The sequence below is a fragment of the Cavia porcellus genome, unplaced genomic scaffold, assembly GCF_034190915.1.
Source record: "Cavia porcellus strain 051 isolate PalLab524CR breed Dunkin Hartley unplaced genomic scaffold, mCavPor4.1 scaffold_1, whole genome shotgun sequence".
Lineage (NCBI taxonomy): Eukaryota > Metazoa > Chordata > Mammalia > Rodentia > Caviidae > Cavia > Cavia porcellus.
This window is the reverse complement of record NW_026947484.1, coordinates 235750259-235774485: the sequence shown is the minus strand read 5'-3', so window position 1 is coordinate 235774485 and position 24227 is coordinate 235750259. Positions and strand designations below refer to the sequence as shown.

The window sequence follows — 24227 nt, the reverse complement described above, 5'->3', positions numbered from 1 at the left end:
CCAACTGAAGGGCCAAAGAAGTAGCCCGGCCAGCTCTGTACGCATCAGGACATGGAGACGGGGCCGAGTTTATCGGAAACGGAGATGCTTGCTCTTCTTTTCAAGGACAGTCAAGGAGAGTCATCTGGGGGATTCCCACAGCAGACCCAGAATGCTTTTTTGGGGGAGGGTGCTGGTACCGGGAATCAAACTCAGGGCCTTGTGTTCACCAGGCAGGTGCTTGTGCTGAGCTATATCCCTGGCCACCCAGGATGATTTTTATTATTTTATTCCCTTTCATCCTAGGAATTTGTATCTGTACATAATTCTCTCCTTCCCCTCCCCTCATTTACACAAGCTTTGATTCCATCTTTTCCCCTCCCCCCCTTGTGTTTTCCTGCTCCCCAATATCTATCTCCCGTGATGCTCCTATTTACCCTGTGGGTTTCTCACACAAGAGAAATAATAATGTGGTACTTAAATTTATTTATTTATTTTTATTTTTATTTTTTTTTGTCTTTTTCGTTTTTGTCGGTACCAGGGATTGAACTCACGACTGCCTGCTTGCAAGGCAGGCGCTTATGCCACTGAGCTAAATCCCCAGCCCCGGTACTTAAATTTATGTGTTTGATGTATTTCACCTAAGAGTACGGCCTCGAGGTGCATGCATTTTCCTATAACTCATTTCTTCATGGCAGAACAATATTCTGCATACAAGTCTGTCTTTACAGAATGATTTCTATTACCAAATGGCCAGGCAGCACCTTCCCTCCTGCAAGTCCTCTGACCCCTGGGTGCCTGCCATGGCCTTCAGAGCTAAGAGCCTCCCTGCCCTTCCCTTGGCCAGGTCCGAGACTCAGTCCCTGCCAGAATTCCTGCAGGCAGCTAACTGCCACAGTTCAGGGACCGAATTCTGTTCCTTCTACGTCTGGCTTCTCAGAGATGCATGTGAAACCTGCCCGTGGCTGAGCGGGGTGGAGAGTCTTTCCGTGGAAGCCGTGGCCACCGTGGAGCAGGTAGCTCCTGCCTGCGGCTGTCTGGACAGCTCGGGGCTTTCAGCAGGCTCCAGAACCAGGGCCACCAAACCTCTTCCCTTATAAACCACACGGTCCCTGGTGTGCTCTTTAAGCAGCGGGAACCAGACTAAGCCAGTGTACTCTGGAACTGGGGAAGCTAAGGACCCGGTTTCTTTCTGAACAGGGAGCCCTCAGAGCTGGAGACATCTGTCTGATGATTTTAGGAAGCTGTCAAGCCAATGTCAGGAACCAATGCAGTGTCCATCTATTTTGCTGCAATTAGTGTCATTTCTGGGAGTCTACTTCAAGAAAAAAAAATACAAAATGTAAGGAAAGCCAAAAAGATGTTTATTGAAGTCCATTTATAGCTGAAATAAATGTATATATAGAAACAAACATTCAACAAGGAAATGCCATCCAGTCATTTGGAAAAAAGATTCTATATCAACAGTGGAAAAATACTGAAAAAAGGCAGGGTAAAAGTTAAATACATACTTACAACTTGGGGGGGGGGGGAGAAAAACGTATCCATGAAAAAGTCTTAAGTTTAGTTGTGTTTTTTCTTTTCCTCCAACTTTCCTTTTTTTACTTTGCTTTTTTCTCTTTTTGATACAGGCTCTCGCTATGTATGTAGTTCCGGCTGGCCTTGAACTCATTGTGCAGCCCTGGCTGGCCTGGACTTTGTAGAGCTCCTCCTGCCTCAGCCTCCTGAGTAATGAGTGCTGGGATTACAGGGCCAGGATACATGCTTTTATCACACTCCTGAGTGCTACCCACAGGCACGGACATCCTAAACCTCCTTCCAGCCCAGGATAGGAAAGAACTCTAATGCCACTTTCCTAGGTGCAGAAGCTGGGGTGGGCCTCCTGAGCACTCAGAGCTGCTGCCAAGAGCCCAGGCCTTAGGTGCGCTCAGACTGGCATCTACATCTACATGTGGGCAAGGAAGTCGGTGACTGCAAGCAGAATCACAGGCACAAAGGGCCACGTATGCGTGGGGCTCTACAGTTTACAAGGCCCTGGCCACCTGGAAGACAGTGCTGAGGCGGCCCAGGCGTCCGAGGAGCCCAGACGTGGGTCAGGAGGCCGCCGGACCCGGCCCGGTGCCTTCCCCGCACGCCAGGTCCCTGCACCGCGGCCAGAGGTGTGAGGCATCTGCCTTTGCTAGGTGGGAAGCTGCCTCCACCGCTGCTCACACGGGGCCCCTGCGGGCCCTGGGGGTGCCGGTCAGCATCTGCAAACACCCCTCCAAGTCTCCTGGGACGGACACCTGCGCTCCCGGTCCGCCCCACCCGGGACCTGGCTGCTCCTGTCCGCGCTCGGGCCACTGTGCTGGCCGAACCTCACACGGGCAGCCGTGCCTGCGGCGGAGGAGCTCCCTGGCCGGCTACCCGCAGGGCAGCCTCGCCTCCTTCCCACCTGGCACGGCTGCATCCAGGGCCGCGTTTATTTTCCCAGCAACCCTGACTCACCGTGACTTAGCTGGGCTGCAAGCTGCAGGGAGCCCCGCCCGTGCCGCCCGGCGAGGTGCTTAAGCCTTCCGCCTTCCGGAGCAAATGAGACGCGAGACAAAAGGACATTATTATGGTGCTTTTTCTGTTTTTTTCTTTTTGCACAAAAACAGTCCATTTATTCAAGTGTTCTCCAGCACAAGTACATTAGAAAGGAGCTTTATTATATTCTTCTGGGCACAAAAAAAAAAGTGATGAAGGCGGAACTGACAGACTTTCTACATCTGCTGTATGCATTGACCTCTTTAATTATTTCATAAACAGCTATGTCACGAGCATCACGTACACAGAGATACAACAGAACATCAGGCGGCCGCCGCAGGGCCTCGAGGAGCCCCGCGCAGCGCCCAGCATCCCGCGAAACCAGACTGTGAAATGTACATTATTATTGTCAATAAATAGAGAAGCAACCCTAAAAAAAAAAACAAAACAAAAAAACAAACAAAAAAAAAATACAGTGGTGAAAGGATGCCGGAACCAGGAAAAAAAGAACAAAAAAGAAGAAAAGAAAAAGGAAGAGGAACGGAAGAGGAGGAGGAGGCTGGGGCGGGGTCCGGGAGGTCCTGCGTTAGCTGCGTGGAATGTGGAGTGAGAGCTCTGCCACCGGGGTCAAAGCGCGATCGTCTGTAACAGTAAAAGTTATTACCGAGTCAGCTACGGAGTTTATTCTTCAGTATGAATACATGATTTCCCACAAGTAAGTAAGCACCCGCTACTTCAATGCCTCAGCTAAAACACGTGAAATCGCTCACTTAGTTTTCAAGTACAAAGTTAAAATGCCTTTTTAATAATAATATATCAGAGTAAAATAATAGTCTCTTTTAAACTCCACTACAAGAAAACAAAACAAACAGTCATTGTCCAGACAGCAGACTTAATTTAACAATATATATTTTTAATAAAATGTTTTAGCACCTTGTTGAGTCACCTCCTCCCTCTGCATATTCTAAGGAATTTCGGCATTTTTGTTGTCTGTTGAAATCTAGGGCTGTGCAACCAAATCGGTCTGTAAGTGAAATGGGACCGTGGGACGCTTTGGACTGCTCGCTGCTCATGGCCTCAGGCGCAGGCTGGAGGCTGCCAGACTAGGGCATGGAGGAGTGAGTCCCAGGAGTTTTCCAGTTACCAGAGTTTTTGGGGGGCCTTTCCGGAAGTGAGTAAGTCAACGAGAGCAAAGGACCTCTCACCTTTCTCCTCCTTGCGTTCACCTGCTTGTTTCTCCTGCCTCTATGCTCTACTGCCTGGGGTCAGACAGGTCCCCAGCCAAAGGGCCACCTTAAGCTGGGCCTCAGATGCAACCTGTAGGTAGGAGGTCTGCACTTCTAAAGACCCTGCTTTCCTTTACCAAAATGCAAAGATACCGAAGCACACCTGCAACCATGGAGCTCGGTCTTTGTCAGGTCTCCCGGACCCCAGCACAAGGCCTGGCCTGGAGGGCCACTGTGCCTTCAAGCCATCTGTTTGTCATACCATCTCCAGCCCAGGGGTGGGAGGCAGGCTTCAGCTGCTTCCTGCCAAAGGGACAACTGGATGTCACCACCAGTCACAGGCAGACTAGAACAGGGTCTGATGACAAACTCAGCTCCCTCATCTCCCAAGACCAAACTTGTGGACCTGCCTGGAAACTCAGCTCTCACCAACAGGGTGGCTTTTCTGCCCTGACTAAACCAAGTACACTTCCTGGTGCACACCGCAGCGAGCAGCCTCCCAGGAAAGGACTCCTCTGACAGACACTAGCACCACAGCAGCATGCAGAATAGCAACCCAAGTCGAGAGTTACTCTACATATTCACCCTTACAATCAAAACCAGAAAACTGATGACTGTTTTTCCTGGAAGAGCATCTCTCAGATGGCTCAGCTCAACCCCTGGCTCGCTCCTGTTCTAGATTCCTGGGTGCTGGAGATGGAGGGTGACCGGAGCACAGCCAGGCCCAAAGGCCAGCCAGCCTTCCTTCTCGACACAGGGTCTGCCTGTCCACTCCTCACCCCAGCCATTTGCAAAAACCACACGGGCCTCTGCCCGCCAACCACGCCCAGGCCTGCTGGAAAGCTAAGAGGTCCTACAATGCTTTTTGGAGAATTCTGCTTTCTGATAGGATGTCCAATAGCTGGGAGACTCTGGGGTCAATAAAGAAAGTCAGTGGATGCCAGACCCCTGCTCCTCACCTGCAGGCCGCCAGCTCAGTTTGCCAGTCTGTCCCATGGGGAAGGGATTAGCACCAGCCAGCTTGATGCCCTGCTGGGATCCAGCAAATACCTCCTCCAGTAGGAGGCCAAGGCTCCAAGACCCTGGCTCTAGCACCAGCTACCTTCCTCAGGCAAGGGCCACGGGTCTTTGGCACCACGTTCCACTTGGCACCTGCAGGAGGGAGATGTCACCCTTGGTCCCCACGACCACGTCCCAGGGGAAAACAGACCTACTCTTTGGAAAAGCAACCCCACAGGGTACTCTCTGGGCTCTCCCCAGACTCTCCTGGTTTGTCCCATTCCACAGCCTCTATCCCTGGCCTCATCCATGGCAAGCCTAGTGAGCCTGCCTATGGCTGCCATGATCTTACCTCAGCTAATCAAGCACAGCTTCCTTTTGAAAAGGACCCAGAACCTGTCACAAGAAGTCCTCCCACAGGGGTGGAGGTGGACAGAAAAGCAATGCAGCCTGGCCAAGACGGCACAGCCCGAGTCCTCCCCATCTGACCACGTCTGAGATCAAGCCCACAGGGCTGGGCTGGAAGAAAGCTGGTGATTAACTCCTGCGCCTGCGTGGGATCCATCCTGGAGTCACCAGGGTGAGAGGAACAGGTGCTAGGTGTTTGGTCACGACACAGCCTCTGTGTCCAGCACCCACGCTTGAAGCAAGCTGGCCAGCCCATGCTGGGTTTGTCACATCCTTGACTACCGAATCCCTTCCCGAGTCCCCACACCAACCCCCAGGGGGAGCACCAGGCCTAGCTAAGGTGGTGCTAGGGCCATTGGGGAAAGCTAATTCCTTCAGATAAGTGGGGGACAGAGGCTCAGGAGAGCCAGAGCTCTGGAAGAGGAAGGCCCAGACAGTCCTGTCACCGGGTGCCGGGAAGACCTTGGCGCTGGCCAATGGGGGAGGGAGCACCTTGGACTGCCAGAAGCAGCCGTCCTCCCCACAGCCCTCCTGGAGTGGTGCTGGTGGACTCCAGGCCTGAACAAAGCCCTGCTGGGGCAAAGAGGTGACTGGCCAGCACATTTAGCACAGAGACTCTAAAGAGGGGACAGGCCTCCCCTTTCCTAGCAGCTCCAGTCCCAGGGGGACTGGTCACCAGTTGCCACAGCAGAAAAGCAGCAGGCAGCCAGTGGGTGTTAGTGTCAGCTCTGCCTGTGGAGGAAGCCAGCAGAGCAGGCCAGCCTACATGCCCTACAGAGGAACAAGACAGGACAAGCCACCAGCTGTGCGCTTATTTTCGGCCATGAGCAAGAGGTTCAAAGCCTCCGGTTCAGTTTGGTTACTAATTACTGATTTGCTTTATTCAAAAGGCGAGCCTTAGTCCCATTTGGCTTTTTGTTTTGTTTTGTTTTGTTTCCCAATGGAAGCCCCACAGCCCAGACAGACAGAGATGTCAATTCGATTTTGGTTGGGTGAATAGGTAGGGGGAGTGGAGGGCTGACTTTACCGGTGCCTGGAGTCGCAGGTCAGTATCACAGGTTGCTAACAGAAGAAACTTTGACATCACCAGGGGCAAAGGGGATTAGAACACGACCTGCTAGAGGAAGCACCTGCTCCATCAAACCTCCTCCTGTTCCTGCCTTCAGCACCTAGCAACTTCGGAGATCGACAGTCTGCCTGCAATCAGGGCGACAGAGGTAAGAGCTGCGCGGCTGACTCCACAAAGTCCTGAATCCTGGGGAGAAGAGCCTGGGGCTCTCTGGTGTGTGTGAGTGCACTTGCTATGTATCCGAACAGAAGCGGGATCCTGTGTGTGTGAGGACTGACCAGTGTGGGGCTGTCTGCGGCGGGGACGCGGGCTCAGGGCTGAGCTTGGTCCTCGCCACCCCACTGTGTAAGGTTTCTTCTACGTAACCTATCTATGAAGTTATAGAGCGCCTATCACTGTAGGCCCATCTGGCTAGGGATGCGGACTTGGGACCATGTGCTGGACGGCACACCTCCCAGAGCTGCCGGTCCCAGGAGGTGCCGCCCCCCCTCCCATTATAAAATATATATCTCTATATGCCACATATCTACACCCCATCCATCCAGCAAGCTCCGCCTGTCGGGCTCTCACCCCAGAGCGACAGCGCCATCTCTCCCCACCGCTAACGCCGGGCTGTTGGGCTGCAGCCCCGGTGGGAAGCAGAACAAAGTGCGAGCACGTGGGGCCCCAGGTGCTGCCGACTCGAGGTAAGAGCACAGCTATCATCAGACCAAACACTAGAAAATAAACACACACCACTCCAACCACACACACAAGGAGAGAGGCTGCCCAAGCCTCTCTCCGGCCCTGACACACCTGATCACGAGGAAGGGAAGTAGAAGAGAAGAGTGACCAGCCGGAGGGCGGGCCTTGGGGACTCCCTGGCCACCCAGCTTGTCTCTGTGCCACCCAGTGGCCCACCTGGCCCGAGGGGTAGGAACCAGGGCACCAGAGCCACTACTGCCTTAGAAGCACCCTGCTCCCCGCACCTTGGTTTGAAACCTAAAGGGAAGGGTGTTGGGCTTTTGTTTTCTTAAAGAAAATCTTAAAACAAACAATTATAACCAGAACCATAAGAATAATTATAATAAAAGGTGTCATCAGCCTCCCAGTATAAAACTGCAGCCTTTGGAGATGACCAAAAACATCACATTCCAGGGGCCCAGAGCCGCCTTGTGCGCAGAGGGGAGGACTGAGGGGCCTCATAAAAGAACACACAAAAGGCGACTTAGACAGGAAAGCACCAGTACGTTTTGTATGTTTTTTTATTTGCTCCAGGTGGGGTTTGTAACTGTCACTGTCCCACACTCTGGATTACTTCTGATCCCACCACAAGGAGCCCTCAACTCTGCTAACACCAGAAATCGGAAACGAAGACTTCTTCCCCTGCCATCTCGCCAAGGGAGTCTCCTTTCTGAAAGATCTCAAAGGTTACCGCATGAGCACAGATGCTCAGCTTCCCAGGTCCTGACCACCTCAGCCCATCCCCTTTTTTGGCAGGGAGAGAAGCGGGGGGAACACAACTCGATTCCCCTCCTTCAGCTTATTAAAAACCAAGGGGGAACCCCGCCTGACAGCACACCGTGTCTTCAAGCCGAATCCCTTTCCCCATCCTTGGTTAAAACCCTTCGCACATAAGGCCAGATGGAAGCTGATGTTTTTACTCATCTCGCTGTTTTAAAGCACCATTATGAAGTCAGGTTGTACAGTAGTTAACAGTACCTTTTATATATATATCTCATATCTATCATATATATATAAACTGTAAACAAGAGGTAACAGCGGCTTCTAGAAACTGGTTTTCTTCAAGGTTTCCTGTGTGGTAGGCACCTGAAATACTGTAGAAAAGTATCTTGTGTGGTGATCTCATCTCCCTGCTGCTAGCTGGGTTCTGTTTGCATGACCAGGAATGGTGCTGGTAGGACGCTCGGAGGCGGGGAGGGAGCTCGGCCGCCGAGCGTCTGATTTTCTGCCCCTGCTTGTGCTCCTATCTGATCAGGCTAGAGACAACAACAACAAAAAGATATATAGTAAAAAGAAAAATACCCAATATATAGATTTCTAAAATTTCCTTTGCTCATCTCTCTGGCCTTCCCTCTGCTAGGCATCATTACCACTGGTTACTCATTTTTGTTGCAATAACGCTCTTGTCACAGCAAGAAACAAAAACCCAAACAAACAGAAAACCCCTCTGAAAGACTAGAAAACAAAAGGTTTGACCCAAAAAGGGGGGGAGAGCAGGGAGGGGGCTTGGTTTTGCTTTTTAAATAGGACTGAAGATTAACATTGAAAAATCAGGAGATGATGTCCGACCCTTTTTGCAAGGCAAAGCCCTCCGGTATTTCCACCTCTGTGGTTTTTGTTTTAAATTCCTTTTTCTCTTCTGGGTGCTGATACTTCTCTCCATCCTCATGTTCTTGGTGTTTTATTGTATTTTGTGTTTTTTTGTTTGTTTGTTTAACTTTGTGTCACTACCTCAGTTTGCCCCTATGTCCCTTACACACAAGCAAAATATTCCTTCAGTGGAGCAAAGAGGTGGCGGATGACTGGCACGCTCCAGGACCGGCCCAGCAGTCTCTGCCTCGCCAGGCGGCTCATGTTGGAGACGTCGGTATAGTGGACAGGGAAGCCAAACACCCTGGGGGACAAGAGCGGAAAGGGCAGGGTGAGTGCAGGCTGCCCCGAAGCCATCCGACCACATGGCAGGAGCAGGCGACCAGGACCGCCTGTCTGAGCACCCTTGACACCCACTACGGAGGCCCTGCTCCGCATCCTCTGCCCTCCACAAGACACCCGCCTGGCTCTCCGTGGGCGCGCAGGCTTCGTGCTGGCTGGGTTCTGTGGACCTGAAGGCAGTTAACATGATCCCTGCCTCAAGACTCACGCGCAGCAGAAACAAAGACGGTGTCCGTTAAAAAGGCCCAGCAAGCTCTATAGCTTCCCTGCAGGCAAGGTCTAGGTCCATGATAGGCAGCGCAAGTCTGAATGCAAAATGTGTACTTTCCCCCAAGTCACCCGGGGAAAGGAGCTGAGCTCTGGCTTCACAAGTTCAAGGATTTCCTGTTTGCTCTGGTTGTTTGTGTAAATGGTCTTTCTGTCTGGCTAAATCCTAGTTATATAGAACCAGGAGCTATGGGGCTGGAGATTTAGCTCAGCGGCATTAAGTGCCTTCTTTGTAAGCAGGCAGTCGTGGGTTCGATCCCCGGTACCAATAAAAAAGGAAAAAGACAAAAAAAAAAAAAAAAAAAAAAGAACCAGGAGCTAACTCAGCCCTTGAGTCCAGCTTGCACAGAATGAGGGTGCAGAGGCCATGTGGACCCCCCGCACCCACACTGCCATACCACCTTCCTAGAATACTACAGGAGTAGTTAGGGAAGCCCTAGGAGCACAGGCACCAGAAAGGATTCCCAGATCCTCCTGATTCAGGACCGGTCACTTATAGAGCGCACAAGGACCTGGCTAACCAGGAGTCCCCTGGCAGGACTCTACCATACTGGGGAATCCTTGGATTTGTGGACAACACAATCCTGGCAGAAAGAGGAACCCACCCCTGGAGAGCAAAGCAGGCAGGACACCCCACACAGAGCGCCCCAGTGCAGACGCAGGTACCTTTCCATTTCAGTGCACCATAGGATGTCCTCTTTCTCATTCATGAAGACGGGGAAATGCTGGTCTTTGCCCTGCTTTATGGAGTTTGACCTAGTAGTAATGGTCCTCACTTTGCTGAACTAGAAGACGGAGAGAAGAGAGCCATGAGCCCACATCCAGCAGGGGCTGAGCCCCCAGCCTGCGTGTCCTGCTTCCCTCCCATCCCGAGGTCACCTGGCCATCCTTGGTCCAATCAGCCAGTCAGGCTTGAGAGGTGGCAGCACTGCCCACTACACTTCTACGTCTCCCAAGGGCTCAGCCCTCTTGGGGCTGTGTCTGAAGGAGACCAGCGCTCCAAGCTGCACTGTGGGTCAATAGTCCCGAGCCCTGCACCTGCTAGCAGGAAGCCTCAAGCCCTGGATGGACGTAGCAGATTTCTCCGGACAGAAACGCATGTCCCAGGAGACACCCCTTGCTCTGATGACCCTTGGTCAAAATGTTTTAAAGGACTTGGAACTTTGCTGAAGGCTCCTTGGTGCCGAGCTCCCAGTGGAAGGAAGGCCCAAGGCAGCAGCCCGGGACCGTGCCCTGGCCAACTCCAGATTCTAAGGTGCCTCGTGGGCCAGTGCCGACACCACCCGCCCCGCCCCGCTCGGCTCCTCCCCAAGGTCCGGCTGGGCTGACCTTAGCTATTCTGCCATGTTCCAGGCACTCCTGCAGCTCCAGCTTATCGTTCACAGTGGATGCCAACGGCCTGCAAGGTAGAAGACAGTGTGACAGCAGAGACCTGGGGGGCAACGTGGAGGTCCCCCAAGGTTGCTCACCTCCAGCAGCTACCTGACACACAGGGGCACGGATATAGGTCAGAACCCTCTGCGAACTCCAAACTGTCACACACACACTGCAGCCGTCCACGGACACATCGGTCAGGTCTCATCCTTACAGGCAAATTCAAAAGCAGTCTCAAACTACCAAAAGGCAGACCAAACGGTCTGCCCAAAACAGGGAGAAAAAGCCTGCGTTTGTTTGTGAATTCTGGGATGATGTCTTACTTTGTAGTTCTTGGTTCTGAGCGCTAGGAACAGAGGGGCACCTGGGACCTCGGTACCCGGCAAAAAGCACAATTTTTAAAAATTGGTTATTTTTAAATATGCTATTTTACCTCACAACAAAGTGAGCTTTCAGGGTAAGAGAATGTTCTCTATCTTGAGATGGTTTTGTCTTTTCTGAGGCTGGCTTTGCACTCACTATGCAGCCCATGTGGTTAGGAAACTGTGCCGACCCTCCTGCCTCAGTGCGTGCTGGGACAAGCAGCTTGTGCCACCACAGATCTGCACCTTGATGTGTGGCGATGATTCATGAGTGTCACTGGAGGAATTCACTGCAATGTATGCTTTGTACACATGCAATTAAAAGTTCTGCAGTCAGCCCAAGGACTCAAATTCTGTGATACAGATAGCTGCAGGCCAGACAGCTGAAGCTCTTCAACCACTGTGACACTGAGGCGCATTTAATGCAGGTTTGCATGGCACTCCACATCTCGCGTGGGGACCTGGGCCACTGGTCACAACGGACACCTTGCTGACTTCGGTGTACTGCATGCATCACCTACTTGGCCCCACAGGGTCCCTCTGCCATTTCTAGGCCTTCTGAATCCTCGTATTTTAGGGTTGGAAGAAGCGGGTAGCAATAATCCTGTTGGACCATGATCTGTCAGGGTACATGAATTAGCAGCTCCATAGAAACACTGGACCAAGCAAGTGTATCTCCTTGCAAAACACAGGCTCAAAAAGCTCTTGCAAAAGACTAAGAGCCCATGTGAACAGCAATGCAGAGATAAGCGCAGCCAAGCTACACGATGTGTTCCATTTACAGGTAAACTTTTAAAATCCATGCTAGAGCTGGGTGTGCTCGTACACGCCTGCAATCCCAGCACTCAGAAGGCTGAGGCAGGCTGATCACTGCAAGTTTGAGACCAGCCTGGTCTACATAAAGAGCTCAAGGCCAGCCTGAACTGCACGTCTCAAAAAGAAAAAGGAAAGAAAAAAAAAAAAAAAAAAAAAAGCTCCATAATGGGTCTCTGGAAAGGTGGTTCTCTTTCTAACTGCAATTCCAGAACAAATCTTTCTCCAAAAGCCTGTCATGCAATCATTACACCCAAAGAACAAAAATTTTTCTTCAATCCTTGACATTAAGATCTTAACCTGTATGATTTAAATGAAACAAGTCCTTTCTGTCTAATAAAGGACACGAAGCCAACGCAGTGTGACAGAGAACAAACAGAACCCTCAGACACATGCTTGGCTTCAGGTTCCCCTCCTGGGTGCCACCCTCCCCACAACTCCCACTCTGCAGGCTCTCCCCCAAGAGGGCCTAAGAACCAGCTGACTCTGGTAGGTAGGAGAGGTAGGAGAGGCAGCTTCAACTCCAAAGCACAGGATTCTCTTGTGCAAAAAAACCCACTTTTTTGTGTGTTTTTGGGAATTGAAGCTTATGTCTCACGCATGCTAGGCCAGCTTTGGAGACAAGGTCTCACTAAGGTGCCCAGGCTACCCTCAAGCTTGTGCCTCTTCCTTTGTAGCTGGGATTGCAGATGGGTACCACTGTGGCCAGCTAAGAACAACTGTCCAAGTCCTGTTTAGGCCAGCAGTTGCTGGCTTTTTCAGGCAAGTCTTTTCTGTGTCCCAACTCCCCATCTTTCTCAAGGAATAAAAAACACAGAAGAGTAGCAGGCATTGAATAACGGAGGCCAGCCCAGGATGGGTCCTCTCTAACACCCCTTCTCCGGGACATCCTGTCTGTAGACACCACCCGTGGCACCCACCCCCCAGCCCTGAAGTGCTCACCAACCTGTTCATACCGGGAAGGTTACCCCAGAAGTAGCGGGCTCTGTGTGCAGCAGACACTTCTTTGGCATCGATCATCACAGGGTTGGACTATAAACAGGAAACAGTTTAAAGGACAGCATTAGCCAGTGCTTGGTGATTCCGCCTGCTGAGAACCTAAAACCCTCAACAGCTCGCGCTTCTCTCTAGCAGCCACATCCTGGGACAGCCTGAAGCCTCCAGGAAATGCTGGAACCAACCCTAGCTACACACGCAAACACCACACCTTACCATGAACACATGCTCTCACAGAACATTCCAGACTGGTCTTGTCCAAATGAATTTTTTGCACGAATGAGCATTCTTGTCTGTGGGCACTGTTCCTTGTTGTTGCTACTAGGCTACTAGTTACAGGTGGTCGCACTGTGTTTGAAACAAAGCCAGTGGGCCTGAGTGGATTTTTAGTGTAAACAGCCACACAAGGCCAATGGCTCCCATTCTGGACAAGGTATTTCCGACCATGCAGATTCTTCAGACAAAGCAGGCGTCAGTGAGCTTCAGTGTGTGCACTGGGCCGGCATTAGAAGCCGAATGGATGACCCTCACGTTTACAATCACACAACAGGCCTGGGGTGGTACTGAGCCCACCCAAGAATGCCTCTGGCAGCAGAAGTTCTCTGTACAGGGCACACCTCTGGCCAAGCACTGAACTGGGATTCAAGTCATAAGATATTAAGTTGGGATAAGGATGCTTTTATCTGGGTGCCAGCCATAAGTGGACCCAGGGAATGAAGACAGCCAGTTTGGTCAGAGAAAATTGAACACAGCATCTTAAAGATGCCCCCTAATCACACAGAATCCCCATCCCTGGCACCTGACCCTACATAAAGACAGTTGGCACCACCTCACACATGGAGGAGAGCACTTGTTCTTTCTGGCTACTCCTGCTCTGCTTGGGAAGCCCCGAGCATCCCACACAGGCCCCTTGCAAGGCCGAAGTCCTGAGCCCACGGCTGCACCATGCAGATCAGACAGAACAATGCAGCAGTCAAAGGTACAAGCCATTAGTGAGGTGGCTAGCCAAACCAAGGGGTGCTGGCTATACCTCGAGAAATCGCGAGATGTCCCTCTTGTCACTAACGCCCATGGCCACCACATTCTCAAAGAGCCAGAAGAAGGGGCGGTCATCTCCCTCTTTGGGCCTCGCATCATGCAGGAGGCGGTAGAACTCAAAGAAGAGCCGGCCCGTGCCCTCTGAGGGTCGGAAGAGAAAGTCATCAGCTGGAGCCGCCTGCAGCAGACTGCGGGAGGGGAGGGCCAGGAGGACAGGGTCCCAGAGCAGCTGTCCCGGGGCAGACACCCAAGGAGGAAACCCAAGTGCAGAAGCACCGTCACAGGGTGGAGGCTGAGGACAAGACCTACCATAGAGTCCCTTGCGAGCGGGGTTGACGATGGAGAGGTCATTGCAGGGGCTGCCCCCAATCACCAGATCGAATGGGCCCCACTCCTGGATCTGGGAGGATAAAGAACTATGACAGGCCTGCTCTCCAGGGATAGAGGCAGACAACAAAACTGAGCTGTAAACATGGCAAAGTCACGGACACAGGTTCCCTGGATCCCGCTCCTGAACAATAAGGACACACAAACTGAACCATGCTTGAGGCCAGCAGGGAATCCAGGACAAGTCGGGTAGGACCAGCAGCCACTAGGTGGGAAGGTGCTCCCGGCAGCCCCCACACTGACTGCCTGGGGCAGGGTATCTGGGCCACTGGCAGTGTCCTCAGGATTCAACATGGACCTCAGGCAGACTCCGCCAGAGCTCCCCCAAACAGCAGCAGGTAAGCCATTTGCCAAAAGCACTGGGAGTACAGGACCTCTCCAGTCCAAAGTACTCTACCACAGAGGGCCTGACAGCACCCAGACAGCAAGTTTCCAAATCTGCCTCTTTTGGCACTACTGGAGATGGAAACTGGCCTCACAACTGCTACTCAAGGGCTCTACCGCTAAGGTAGGCCCTCAGCCCCAGGCCGCACAGCACACTGAGGGGCACACCCAGGGCGCTCTATCACTGAGATACACCCCCAGCTGTTTTTCAGAGGGGATCTTGGTAAACTGCGCAGCTGGTCTTAAACTAGCAATCCCCCTGCCTCGGACTCCCAAGTAGCTGGGATCGCAGGTGTGCACCACGCCACCGTGCCTGCCCAAATTTCCACTGTTCACCTGCCCACCAACCCTGTAAGTCAAAGACGAAAAAGGGAAGACAAGGAGAGAGAAGCTGGGGGCGAGTGAGGAGTGAACAGAACGGGAAGGAGGGCAGGGCAGCTCCTGGGAGCTAAGTAGACAGGGTGCAGGGGGAGGAGGCGGGGTGCACCCCGCAGCACTGACGTACGTGCTTCTGCGTGACGCTGCGGACATCCCCGACGTACATGATCTTCCCCTGGTGCCGCACCATGCCCACGGTAATGGAGTCCTCACACACCTCGGAGGCAATGTAGCGGTCCACCTGGATGCCCAGGTCCTTCAGCACCAGGAGCCCTGTGCCAGCCAGCAGAGAGCACTGTCACCTGGGGCCACTGTCCTGGTACCTGGTGTTAGCAAGCAAGCCCTCTGGGCAGCTAGCAGTCCAGGCCCTACTGTGCCCAGGAAGGGCCTGAAATTCTTTCTTGTCCAAGCTGCAATATCAACGGCCACAGCTTTGTGGCTGTGGTTTAGACCTAGTCTGGCCTACCTGGAAGGTGGTGAAAACAGCAGAGACTGACCAGTGAGGAGAACTGCCATTGCCTTCTGGGTGGCCTGTCTGTCTAGTTTCTATCCCTGCCTCCATCACCTCCTGCGGGGATTCCACCCTGTCTTCCGGCCCAAGCGGAGGGCCATGTGCTTCTAAAGGTTTCCTCCTTCCCCCACCCTGCCCGCTCTCAGGCATCTTCTCCCTCCGCTGAGTACTTGGTGTCTCAGTCTCCGCAGCCCAGCTCCTCTCAGGCTGCAGCTGTCCGCCAGACAGGCAGGAGGTCTCAGGCGCGCTGCACCTGCTCCTGAGCTGGCTTCTTACCCTGACGTTAGTGAACAGAGCCACGGCCTGCGGCAAGGAAACAGTACAAGCAGACCTGAAGACTAGGAGAAACGGACAGTGCTACATTTCTATAGCTTCTGACATGAACCACGAACTTTTACACCCTCATGGGTGTGATGTGATTTCAGAAAGCTTCGAAGGTTCAGCATGGGAAACCAAAGCTGAACTTTCCAGATTTACAGGGCAACAGCATGGGGCTGAGAACAGGAGACAAACACCAGCCTGGGTACCACCCACATCTCACCCTCGGGCCGGGGTCTCTGGCCTCAGGCTGCCAGAACTTCCCTGTGGTTGGTCACATGAAGGCACAAGTCCCACAGGGAGCAGACCCCAGAGGCTCCCTGCCTGGGGAGGTGGCAAAGGGGTGCTATCTGTTCACATCAGTACAGCCTCCCAGGAAGGCTTTCCAGCAGTCACGTGGAGCCTACACAGGACCCAGCATTTCCCAAGAGCTTTTCCAAGTCAACGGTTTAAGTATATAAAGATGTACTTCTACCTGTGAACCCAGGGCCTCAGGTATTAAATATATAAAGATATATTTGAAAGAATGTGTGTCACAGCACTGTTTACAATAATGAAAAAACAGGAAATAACTTACTAGGGGCTTAGTTCAATTATAACACTCAGAATTCAGAATTCACATTCAGAATGTAGGGCTTACAAATAGATGTCGCTCTGTCCTGGTTAACATGAGAAGTACTCATCATAAATAAGGCAAATTACAAAATGGTATGCATTTACTATTTTGTTTAATTTATCTACAGACATACCATTATATAAATACACACAAGCACACAGAAAAAAATCCTAAAAGGGCACTCACCAAAATGTTAATTATAGGAGCACTAGACTTAAGTCTTCTTTAGATTATCTGGTTTACAATCAAAACACAACACAACTGTTTATGTTCTGGTCACCAAGTCTACTCTTTGAAGATTCTGAAAGCTTGTTAACCCTGCCACTGCTGTCCTCTTGCAGAATCTCCCTTAAGGAAAATCTGCACTGGAGGAAATTTATTTACCAGTGTTTTTTCTTTATTGCCCGCCCCCCCCAATCTAATGTCTGCTGACTGCGTACATTTTCAAGCAACATGAAAGCTGCTTTTTCTGTAGCACTGGGGACTGAACTTGGGGCCCTGTGTATGCTAGGCAAGCACTCACCCACTAAGCTACATCCGCACCACCACCCCTTTGGTTGTTATGAGACAGTGTCTCACTATGCAGTTGAGGTTGAGCCTGACCTCACTATGTAACAGGCCAGGCTGGTCCTTCTGCGCAGCCTCCCCAGAGCTTAGAACACAGGTGTATGCCACCATGCTCAGCCCTACCCCCCACTCTTTTTTTTAAAACACCAACAAGCAGTCTCACTAAGTTGCCCAGGCTGGTTGAACTAGTGAGCCTCCTGCCTTAGCCTGCTAAATTGCTGGGATTAAATATCCAGCAACCACATCTGGCTATGAACATGCTCTCTTTAGGATATATTCTGTTGTAATGTCAACGATTATTTTGTCTTGCCAGAGTTTTGTGTGTGCACACACAACCAGAGCTCCCCTGTCCAGGGACAAAGGGGCCAGCGCTCTTGCAACCCATGTCACTCACCAGTAGCAATTCCATCAAACAGAGACAGCACCCTGATGGGCTTCCTCTTCTCGGCTGGGACAGGTGGATAAACCTTCGGAGGGTCCTAAGCAGGGAGCACACTGGTTAGTAGCGTGCGGGAGTGGCCTCCAGATCCCACCCTGGGCCAGCCCTCCCGGCCCACGAAGAGGCCTTTCAGCCTTCTAAGACTGCAGCCCGCACAGCACTCAGGCACGCCTGTTCTCAGGCCCCATAACTCCTGGAAGTGTTCTCACTTGGGCTGAGTCTCAGCAAAGAGTGTGGGAGACCATGCCTTAAGGCCCAGCACTCACAAATTCCTGGTCATGGTTATTGGCAAAGAACATCTGGAGCCGAGACGGCCAGTCTTCCCGCCGCCGCAGCAGCCCGTAGGTGCCCTTGTGCCCGCACATGTAGCAGTTCCAGGGGTCTTCCTTGATGGCTGCCTGGGCAGCCCCTGGCCCCACCAAGAGATCCACACACTCCACGCAAAAGCACCTGAAAAGAGGCTCAATGAGCGGGGACCTCCGCGCCTGCTCTGGGAGGTCAAGAGTGCACCCTGGAGTGGCAGCGCTCTGCTGGGGCGCAGCTGAAGAGTGGACAAGAATCGGGTCCCAGCAGGGAGGGGCAGGGCCTCACCTGCAGCAGTTGTTGTTCCCACACATGAGCACCTCGCGACCCCCGCAGCAGATGGTGCAGTAGGACTGGTAGCCATCGTCGTCGTACTGGTATGCACACTCCAGGAAGCAGTTCTAGGCAGGGCACAGAGGGTCAGAACCACCAGGCATGGCCCAGCACACCCACAGTAGAGGCAGGCTCTGAACCAGCCTGGTGGCACCTTGACCACAGCCATGGAGACAGGTCCTGACACCTAGGCTCAGGCCCAAACCCAGACCCGAGAAGGCAGCTGCCCATCACCTCTTTCTTCCTAAGGGTCCTTAAGGTGGGACAACTCGCCTATCAGCTAGCCTGCCCACCAACGCCGTGCTGCTATGAGCCCTGCCCCTGCCCTACCCAAAGCTGGGGCCTACATCCAGCTTGGGAGGATCTTCGGGGACACAGTAAGCCAAAAGCTGGCGCCTGAAGTCTACTCAGCCAGGACTCTGCTTCCAAAGTAATTGGGGGGCCCATGTCACACTCCCACGGGTATCCTCCTGAGCAGGGCAAGGGGTCAGCTCTGCAGCAGGCGTCCCTACCTTGCAGTTCTGGCACATTCCACCAATGAAGAGAGGGTGCTCCAAGGTGACGTTGAGGCTTCCACATGAGATGCAAATGTCTGTAAACCAAAATAACTGCAGTGAGCATCACCAGAGCCCCAGGCAGCAACAATGGGAGGGTACATCATGGCCCCAACCTCAAAGCCCCTTTCTCTCCCAGGATAGCAATGTCGACATCCAGGAACAGGGCAATCCAGTGACAGAAACCCACTCGTGAGAACAGGGCCTCAGCTGGCTGCTCTGCTGGAATCCCTGGGAGTGTCCTCAATCCCCAAAGGCCATTGCTTGACATGGACAGGAAAGCAAAATCATGGCTCTAGGAAGTGAAACATGCTTGGAGCGGGCTGAGAGAAGGGGGTCAGGCAGAAAGGCCCAGCACTGAGCACTGTGGGCCCGGGCCTACAGTAGCCTAACTTTCCTAAGAACCTACACAAATGCCACAGCGCGTCTGGACTGCAGGAGCCAGATTCTCCTCCCTGTGCCAGGAGCACCCCCAGCTCAGGGGCTGACTCACCCTCGATGTTCCGGCACTTCTGCCGCACCTCGTACACCAGCCGCTCTGCAGGGGAGGGACATGCGTGTCAGAGGCTGTCCAGGCCGAGCCTGGCGGTCTTAAGTCACCCTCCAGCGCACGCCACCTACCTCTTGTGCGTTCATCAATGATCTCCTTAACCTTGGGTTTCTCTGTTGTGCTCTTCCGTGGCTTTTTGGCTGGAGGAGGGGGTGCATATGCAGCTGCCTCAGGCTCAACCCACATGTCTGTGTAAACTTCTTTGTAGGGATTCTTCTCCTCTGCACCAGAAAGGAAAGAGACCAGGCTCATTGCAGGCAAACACAGAACACCAGCTCCCTTTCTGTGCTGCCCACAGTGGGGTGCATCTAGTCCCTGGCCAGTTCCTCCCATTCCTGGGTCCCGAGAAGCGAACAGGGGACAGTGAGCCCAGGGGCAGTCCCAGGAGGCAGCGGCCATCCCCGCCTGAGCCCTCTGCGGAAGCTCAGCAGCCCTCCCCAAGCACAGCAGGTAGGGCATCCGGGAGATTTGGCCGGGGCCTGCATTCACCTTCCGGTGGCTCCAGGCCCTTGGGGCCAGAGGGCTGGAACCCTCCAAGGGCCCATTCGATCATCTGCTTATTCTGCACCTCCACAGCCTTAGCAGTGTCACTCTCGTCACTGTCATGGCAAGCTGGGAACAGCTTCCCCGCACGGCTGCTGGCCACCTGGGGGCAACACATGGGAGGCGGGGTCAGGGGAGGTGGCATGGACGACAGGCCCGAAAGCAGCCAAGGTGGGGAATGGCAGGGGTGACAGATGTCTGAGGAGCCAGCTTGCAGAGGTGGTGACGACAGTGGGCAGGAAAGGGGTCTCTCCCCACAGGCCCCCAGCCTCCAGGTGGCCCTACAGCTCAGCCCTTTCCTGAGCTCCCCGGGGGTGCACTCACCTGCAGCACTTCATAGATGGCCTTGCGGTACATGGGCTGCTTGTTGTAGGTGGCCTGGTGAAAGGCGCTGCAGAAGGAGCTCAGCGGCATCAGCTTCTCAACGCACACCTAGGGGAGGAGCAGTCAGCCCCGTTTGTTCCTCCTCAAACTCTCAGGCTCCCCCAGCCTCCCAACTAACTGTCAGGGGTCAGGAGCCCTAGGAGTCAACCTGGGCGCTTAGGGAAGATAATCAAGCAGGCTAAGGGAGGGTCCCAGATCAAAAGCAGGAAGGCCTGAGGCATGGGGAAGGAATTCCTACCAGAGGAAGGGCTCTTGGCAGCCAACAGGCTGGAGGGTGGGGGGACACTTGTGTTGCCTGAGTTGTGGCTATACGAGAATGACCTAGAGGCTTCCTCTACTCAGCACATGTGTGAGCATGAGCAGAGCCCACATCTCCCACTCCAGCCCTAGGCTGCCCCTGGGACCTTCTCCCCACTTGCAGGCAAACCCCCAACTTACCACCGAGAACTTGCCGTCTCCAAACCACATGACCCAGCGGGTGCCTTCAGCGGCTCGACTCCGGCCCGTCATCCACCAAGACACAATTCGGCCTGGCCACCAGGAGAAGCCCCGCAGTTTCCCCCACACCAGCTCCCCAATGCCAAAGCCCCGGCCGTCCTGGAGCCCCAAGGAGCAGAAATCATTACATGACGGTCACGAGACCCTGCCACCCTGGTCCCCCCTTGGCAACCCCAGCCCCGAGTCTCTGGGGGCGCAACAGCCAGGAGGGAGCTCCACGTGATGGAGGGAGACAGCAAAGTCAGGGAGATGAAGAGGCCCAGGGTCAGGTGGAGAGAGCGAACAGCCAGTGGGAGATGGAGAGCAGGGCAGGAGGAGCTGGTGGTGGAGGCCCCCGGAAAGAGCGGGCAAGGCTGGCGAAGAAGCAAGCCGCTCACCTCATATTCCGGCTCGTCGTCAGCTGCTTTGGTGGCATTCTTGTCCCCAGCATCGGCCCCCACGGGCTCAGGTGTGGTGGCCACAGTGGGGGACGCCGGGTCAGTGGGCTGCTGCACGGCAGGAGGGCTGGCCTCCTCCACCTTCTGAGAGTCCCCAGAGGCTGGGTTCTCTTCGACAGCATTCATTACTGCAATCACCTTGGCTTTCTTCTCAGCCTGGGGAAACCAGACAACAGTCACCTGGAGCCTTCAGACACAGGACATCTGCAAGGCTAAGGGGCTATCTATGCCCCCTCCATTTGTCACCTACAGGTGGTGACAGGGAGGAGTTAAAGGTTTGTAATCCCAGCACTCGGGAGGCTGAGGCAGGAAGATCGTTGCAAGTTCGAGACCAGCCTGGGCTACAAAGTGAAGGGCCTGCGTGAACTGCATAGAGACCCTGTCTCAAAATAAAATAAAAAAGGAGAATAGTTCTTCCCTCCTCAACCCAACTGGCCTGCCATGAAATGGGCAACAGCTGAGGCTGGCAGGTGAAGGCAAATACAGGGCTCCATCCCAGCCACCTTTCCTGCTTCCTACACAGCCCTCCTGCTCTGGCCTAATCTTCTAGGCTGATCTGCAAGGGAGGCTTCCATTCAAATATTACTCCTGGCACCACTGTCCGGGCAGATTGGCTCCCGCCTTTCATCCTTCTCAATCAAAAAGGGGAGGGCATATCTTTTCCTCCACAGTTCTCCTGGCCAATCAGTCCTCTCCCAGTCCACAATCCCAGCGCTGCTCTGTCTACTGATTTAATATGCACATCTCCTGCATCTGCTCCAGCATCACAGAAAGTTCCAGAAGAGCCTGCCTCCTTGCTCCGTCCCGGGGTGCTCAGGAGTTCCCGGCAACATGCTGTGCGCCGTTATCTTCTGCACACACCTTTCAGATCTGTACTTCTGTCTGCTCGCTCAATTCCCTGCTGAGCCCACAGAACCAGCACTGTCTGCCATCCCATCGGCAAATTAACAATCCAAACCCCAGCCATTCTCCATGGAACCACCGGCATCCTTTCCCTGTATCACACTTCTGTCTTTGTTACGACCCACATGGCCAGTCCTCCTCAAAACCTGCTCTAGGACCCCGCTAAAGGAGAACGAAACTCTTGATACTCAAGTTCTGAAATTATTCACCTCAGCTCCCATCCCTGAATCTGGGCCATGTGGCCCTCGAACTTTAAGGTTCTGTTCCCATTTCCACCATAACACATTCAGAAGAAAAAAAATCTTTCATTTTTAGTTTTGGTGCTGGGAATGGATCCTAGGTCCTCCACAGGCTAATACGCACACGCTCTGAACTATATCCCCAGCCCCCCCGCAAAAATCCCATTCAACCTGTCTTCTAGTAAACAACTTTCTGCAAGAGTTTTGAGCTATAAATGCAAATCCACAATAGTACAAATTCAGAAAGCAACTCATAGTGTGAGAAAGAGCTCTACACTAAGTCAGATCAGCCACGGCCCCAGTTTATCGGGGCAGCTCAGCAGCCCGTGGGACAAGCCCAGCCTCTTTTGAGTTGCTCCAACCAAAAAAGACATTTGAACCAGGGATTTCTGATCCCCTTTTCCGACCTGTTTCACAATCTGACACACCTATGTATCACAGAGTCTTCTGAACTCTGTCAAGGACCCTGAGTCCCAGGGGCCCGCTACTGTACTGACTGATCAATTCCACTTATTTCACGCAACCTTCAAGACTTTCTCTCCCGGCAACAAACCAGATTTGTTTGTTGTGGAGATTATCCTGGCTCTTTCTGACTCAACAAATTCTGAAATGGGGTAAAACATCCTTCGCCCCAGCCCACAAACACCTGGGAAAAGGAGCTGGTGGCCCTGCAAGAATGCAGAGCAACTGCCCCACCCCCTCCAGCCCCACCCTCACCTGGCCAGGACTTTGCTCCTCGCTTCCTTCCATCAATCAGCCATCACCTCCTCCCCTAAGACACTGCACCAGGCTCTGCCTCTGGGGGAGGGGGCTCCCTTCTGCCAAGGCCAGCTCCTCTGCTGGGATCATCAGCCGCGCCAGCTCCAGGCCTAGCTGTCTGCTGCCTCGTATCACGCCTGCTCCCAGCTCCAGGCAAGGATAACTAACTTCGATGAGGCCACTGCCTTGGAGGCCGCGAGGAGCCTGCCTGCAGGCCTGGCAAGGACCCTCAGCAGTGCGAGGTGTGCAAGAGGGCACACCGGACAGGAAGGCACGGCCTCCTCCCCAGCCCTCGGGTCTAGAGACGCGGCTGCGCCCCCCTCCTTACTCCCCCCACCCCGCGCCCCTTTGTCCCTCTCATCACCCCTCCACAGCAGTTCCTGAAAATTCTTCTTCCTCCACAACTTCCTCCTGCTTGTCAGCTGCCGCTGCTGATAGCTGCTCTGCACCCCAGCACACTTGGTGCAGGAGAACGTGCGCCCAGCATGGTCCGGGCTGGCAGAGGACGGCGGCCTCTACCCGCACTGGGCGGCAGGAGGGGGTGAGCAGCAGGAGCCCGAGGGCAGAGAAGGGGGCAGGGGCGGCCTGTGGGGGATGGGCCGCGAGCCGCGTCACCCCGGCCCACAGAGGAGCCCTCACCCCTTAGCCATCCCTGCCCTTCTCCCCAGGGAAACAATGGGCCAAGAAAAGGGTAAACTCGGCACCCTGGCAGTGGGGCTGGGGCTCCTCTCCCCTATGAGCTGCGAGACTGGGGGTGGGGTCCACAGGGGACATTACACCCTCCTCCACGACCGCCAGCTCAGGTAAACCACTTGGCCAGGAGTTTGAGCAGCCCGGGAAAGCCACTGGTAACTCCATGGAAGACAGCCTCCCCGTCCAGTTCCATCTCCTCGGGCACCGGTGGCCTCCCCCTCCCCCTGCAACTCCCACCCCAAAGGTCAGAGGTCATGGCACCACTGTCCCCGAGCCCACGCGGCCTTGGGCTAACCCGATGTCACAGGGCATAGGGCTGCCCCCGCGGCCCTGTCGGGGTCACAGTGCTCTCTCCATCTCTACCGCCGGCCCAGCAGCTCCCAGGAACTCGCGAGGGAGAAAGCTGTCCCTCCCTAGAGGCGCGGGCAGGCAGGCCCTGCGGACTGCACGGTCCCCCAGCCGGGCACACGGGGCTAAGGGAGCTAACTGCCAAGCGCCCGTCCGCCAGCAGCTCCGTCCAGACCGCTTTCAGCCGGACTCCTGGTCGCCAGCTGCCCTCGCAGGCCGCCTGCTCCCCAGCCTGCAGTTACCACTGCCGGGGTTGCTCTTCCTGTCCCGGGTGCCACTGGAGCCCGGTGAGGAGTGGGGCCGCGGGGCTCCTGAGCAGCAATGGGTGGGACGGCACTAAATCAGCATCTTCAGAACTCAGGCGGGCCGGGGCGGCTGCAGCTGCTGCG

General features: G+C 54.0%; 1 protein-coding gene across 10 annotated transcripts in view; it reads right to left on the bottom strand.

Annotated features, from left to right (window-relative positions):
* Window positions 1-2573: 2573 nt before the first annotated feature.
* The window catches only part of Dnmt3a (DNA methyltransferase 3 alpha), a 96905-nt gene continuing 75251 nt past the window's right edge, over window positions 2574-24227 (bottom strand). For 7 of the 10 annotated variants that reach the window (XM_063231378.1, XM_013155785.3, XM_063231379.1 and 4 more), the window contains 18 exons: window positions 20837-21052; window positions 20400-20558; window positions 19902-20009; window positions 19524-19680; window positions 19106-19255; window positions 18978-19022; window positions 18443-18522; window positions 17886-17998; window positions 17561-17744; window positions 17250-17334; window positions 14971-15116; window positions 14004-14094; window positions 13687-13835; window positions 12607-12692; window positions 10441-10510; window positions 9778-9896; window positions 8669-8806; window positions 2574-3129 (listed from right to left, as the gene is read on the bottom strand). In XM_063231378.1, coding sequence (XP_063087448.1) covers window positions 2811-3129; window positions 8669-8806; window positions 9778-9896; window positions 10441-10510; window positions 12607-12692; window positions 13687-13835; window positions 14004-14094; window positions 14971-15116; window positions 17250-17334; window positions 17561-17744; window positions 17886-17998; window positions 18443-18522; window positions 18978-19022; window positions 19106-19255; window positions 19524-19680; window positions 19902-20009; window positions 20400-20558; window positions 20837-21052 — 2415 coding nt within the window. In that variant the 3' untranslated portion in view covers window positions 2574-2810. Of the gene's footprint in view, window positions 3130-7415; window positions 8807-9777; window positions 9897-10440; window positions 10511-12606; window positions 12693-13686; window positions 13836-14003; window positions 14095-14970; window positions 15117-17249; window positions 17335-17560; window positions 17745-17885; window positions 17999-18442; window positions 18523-18977; window positions 19023-19105; window positions 19256-19523; window positions 19681-19901; window positions 20010-20399; window positions 20559-20836; window positions 21053-23785; window positions 23952-24080; window positions 24220-24227 lie in introns of those variants that run through there. The other 3 variants (XM_063231384.1, XM_063231385.1, XM_063231381.1) reach the window with 3 other exon arrangements.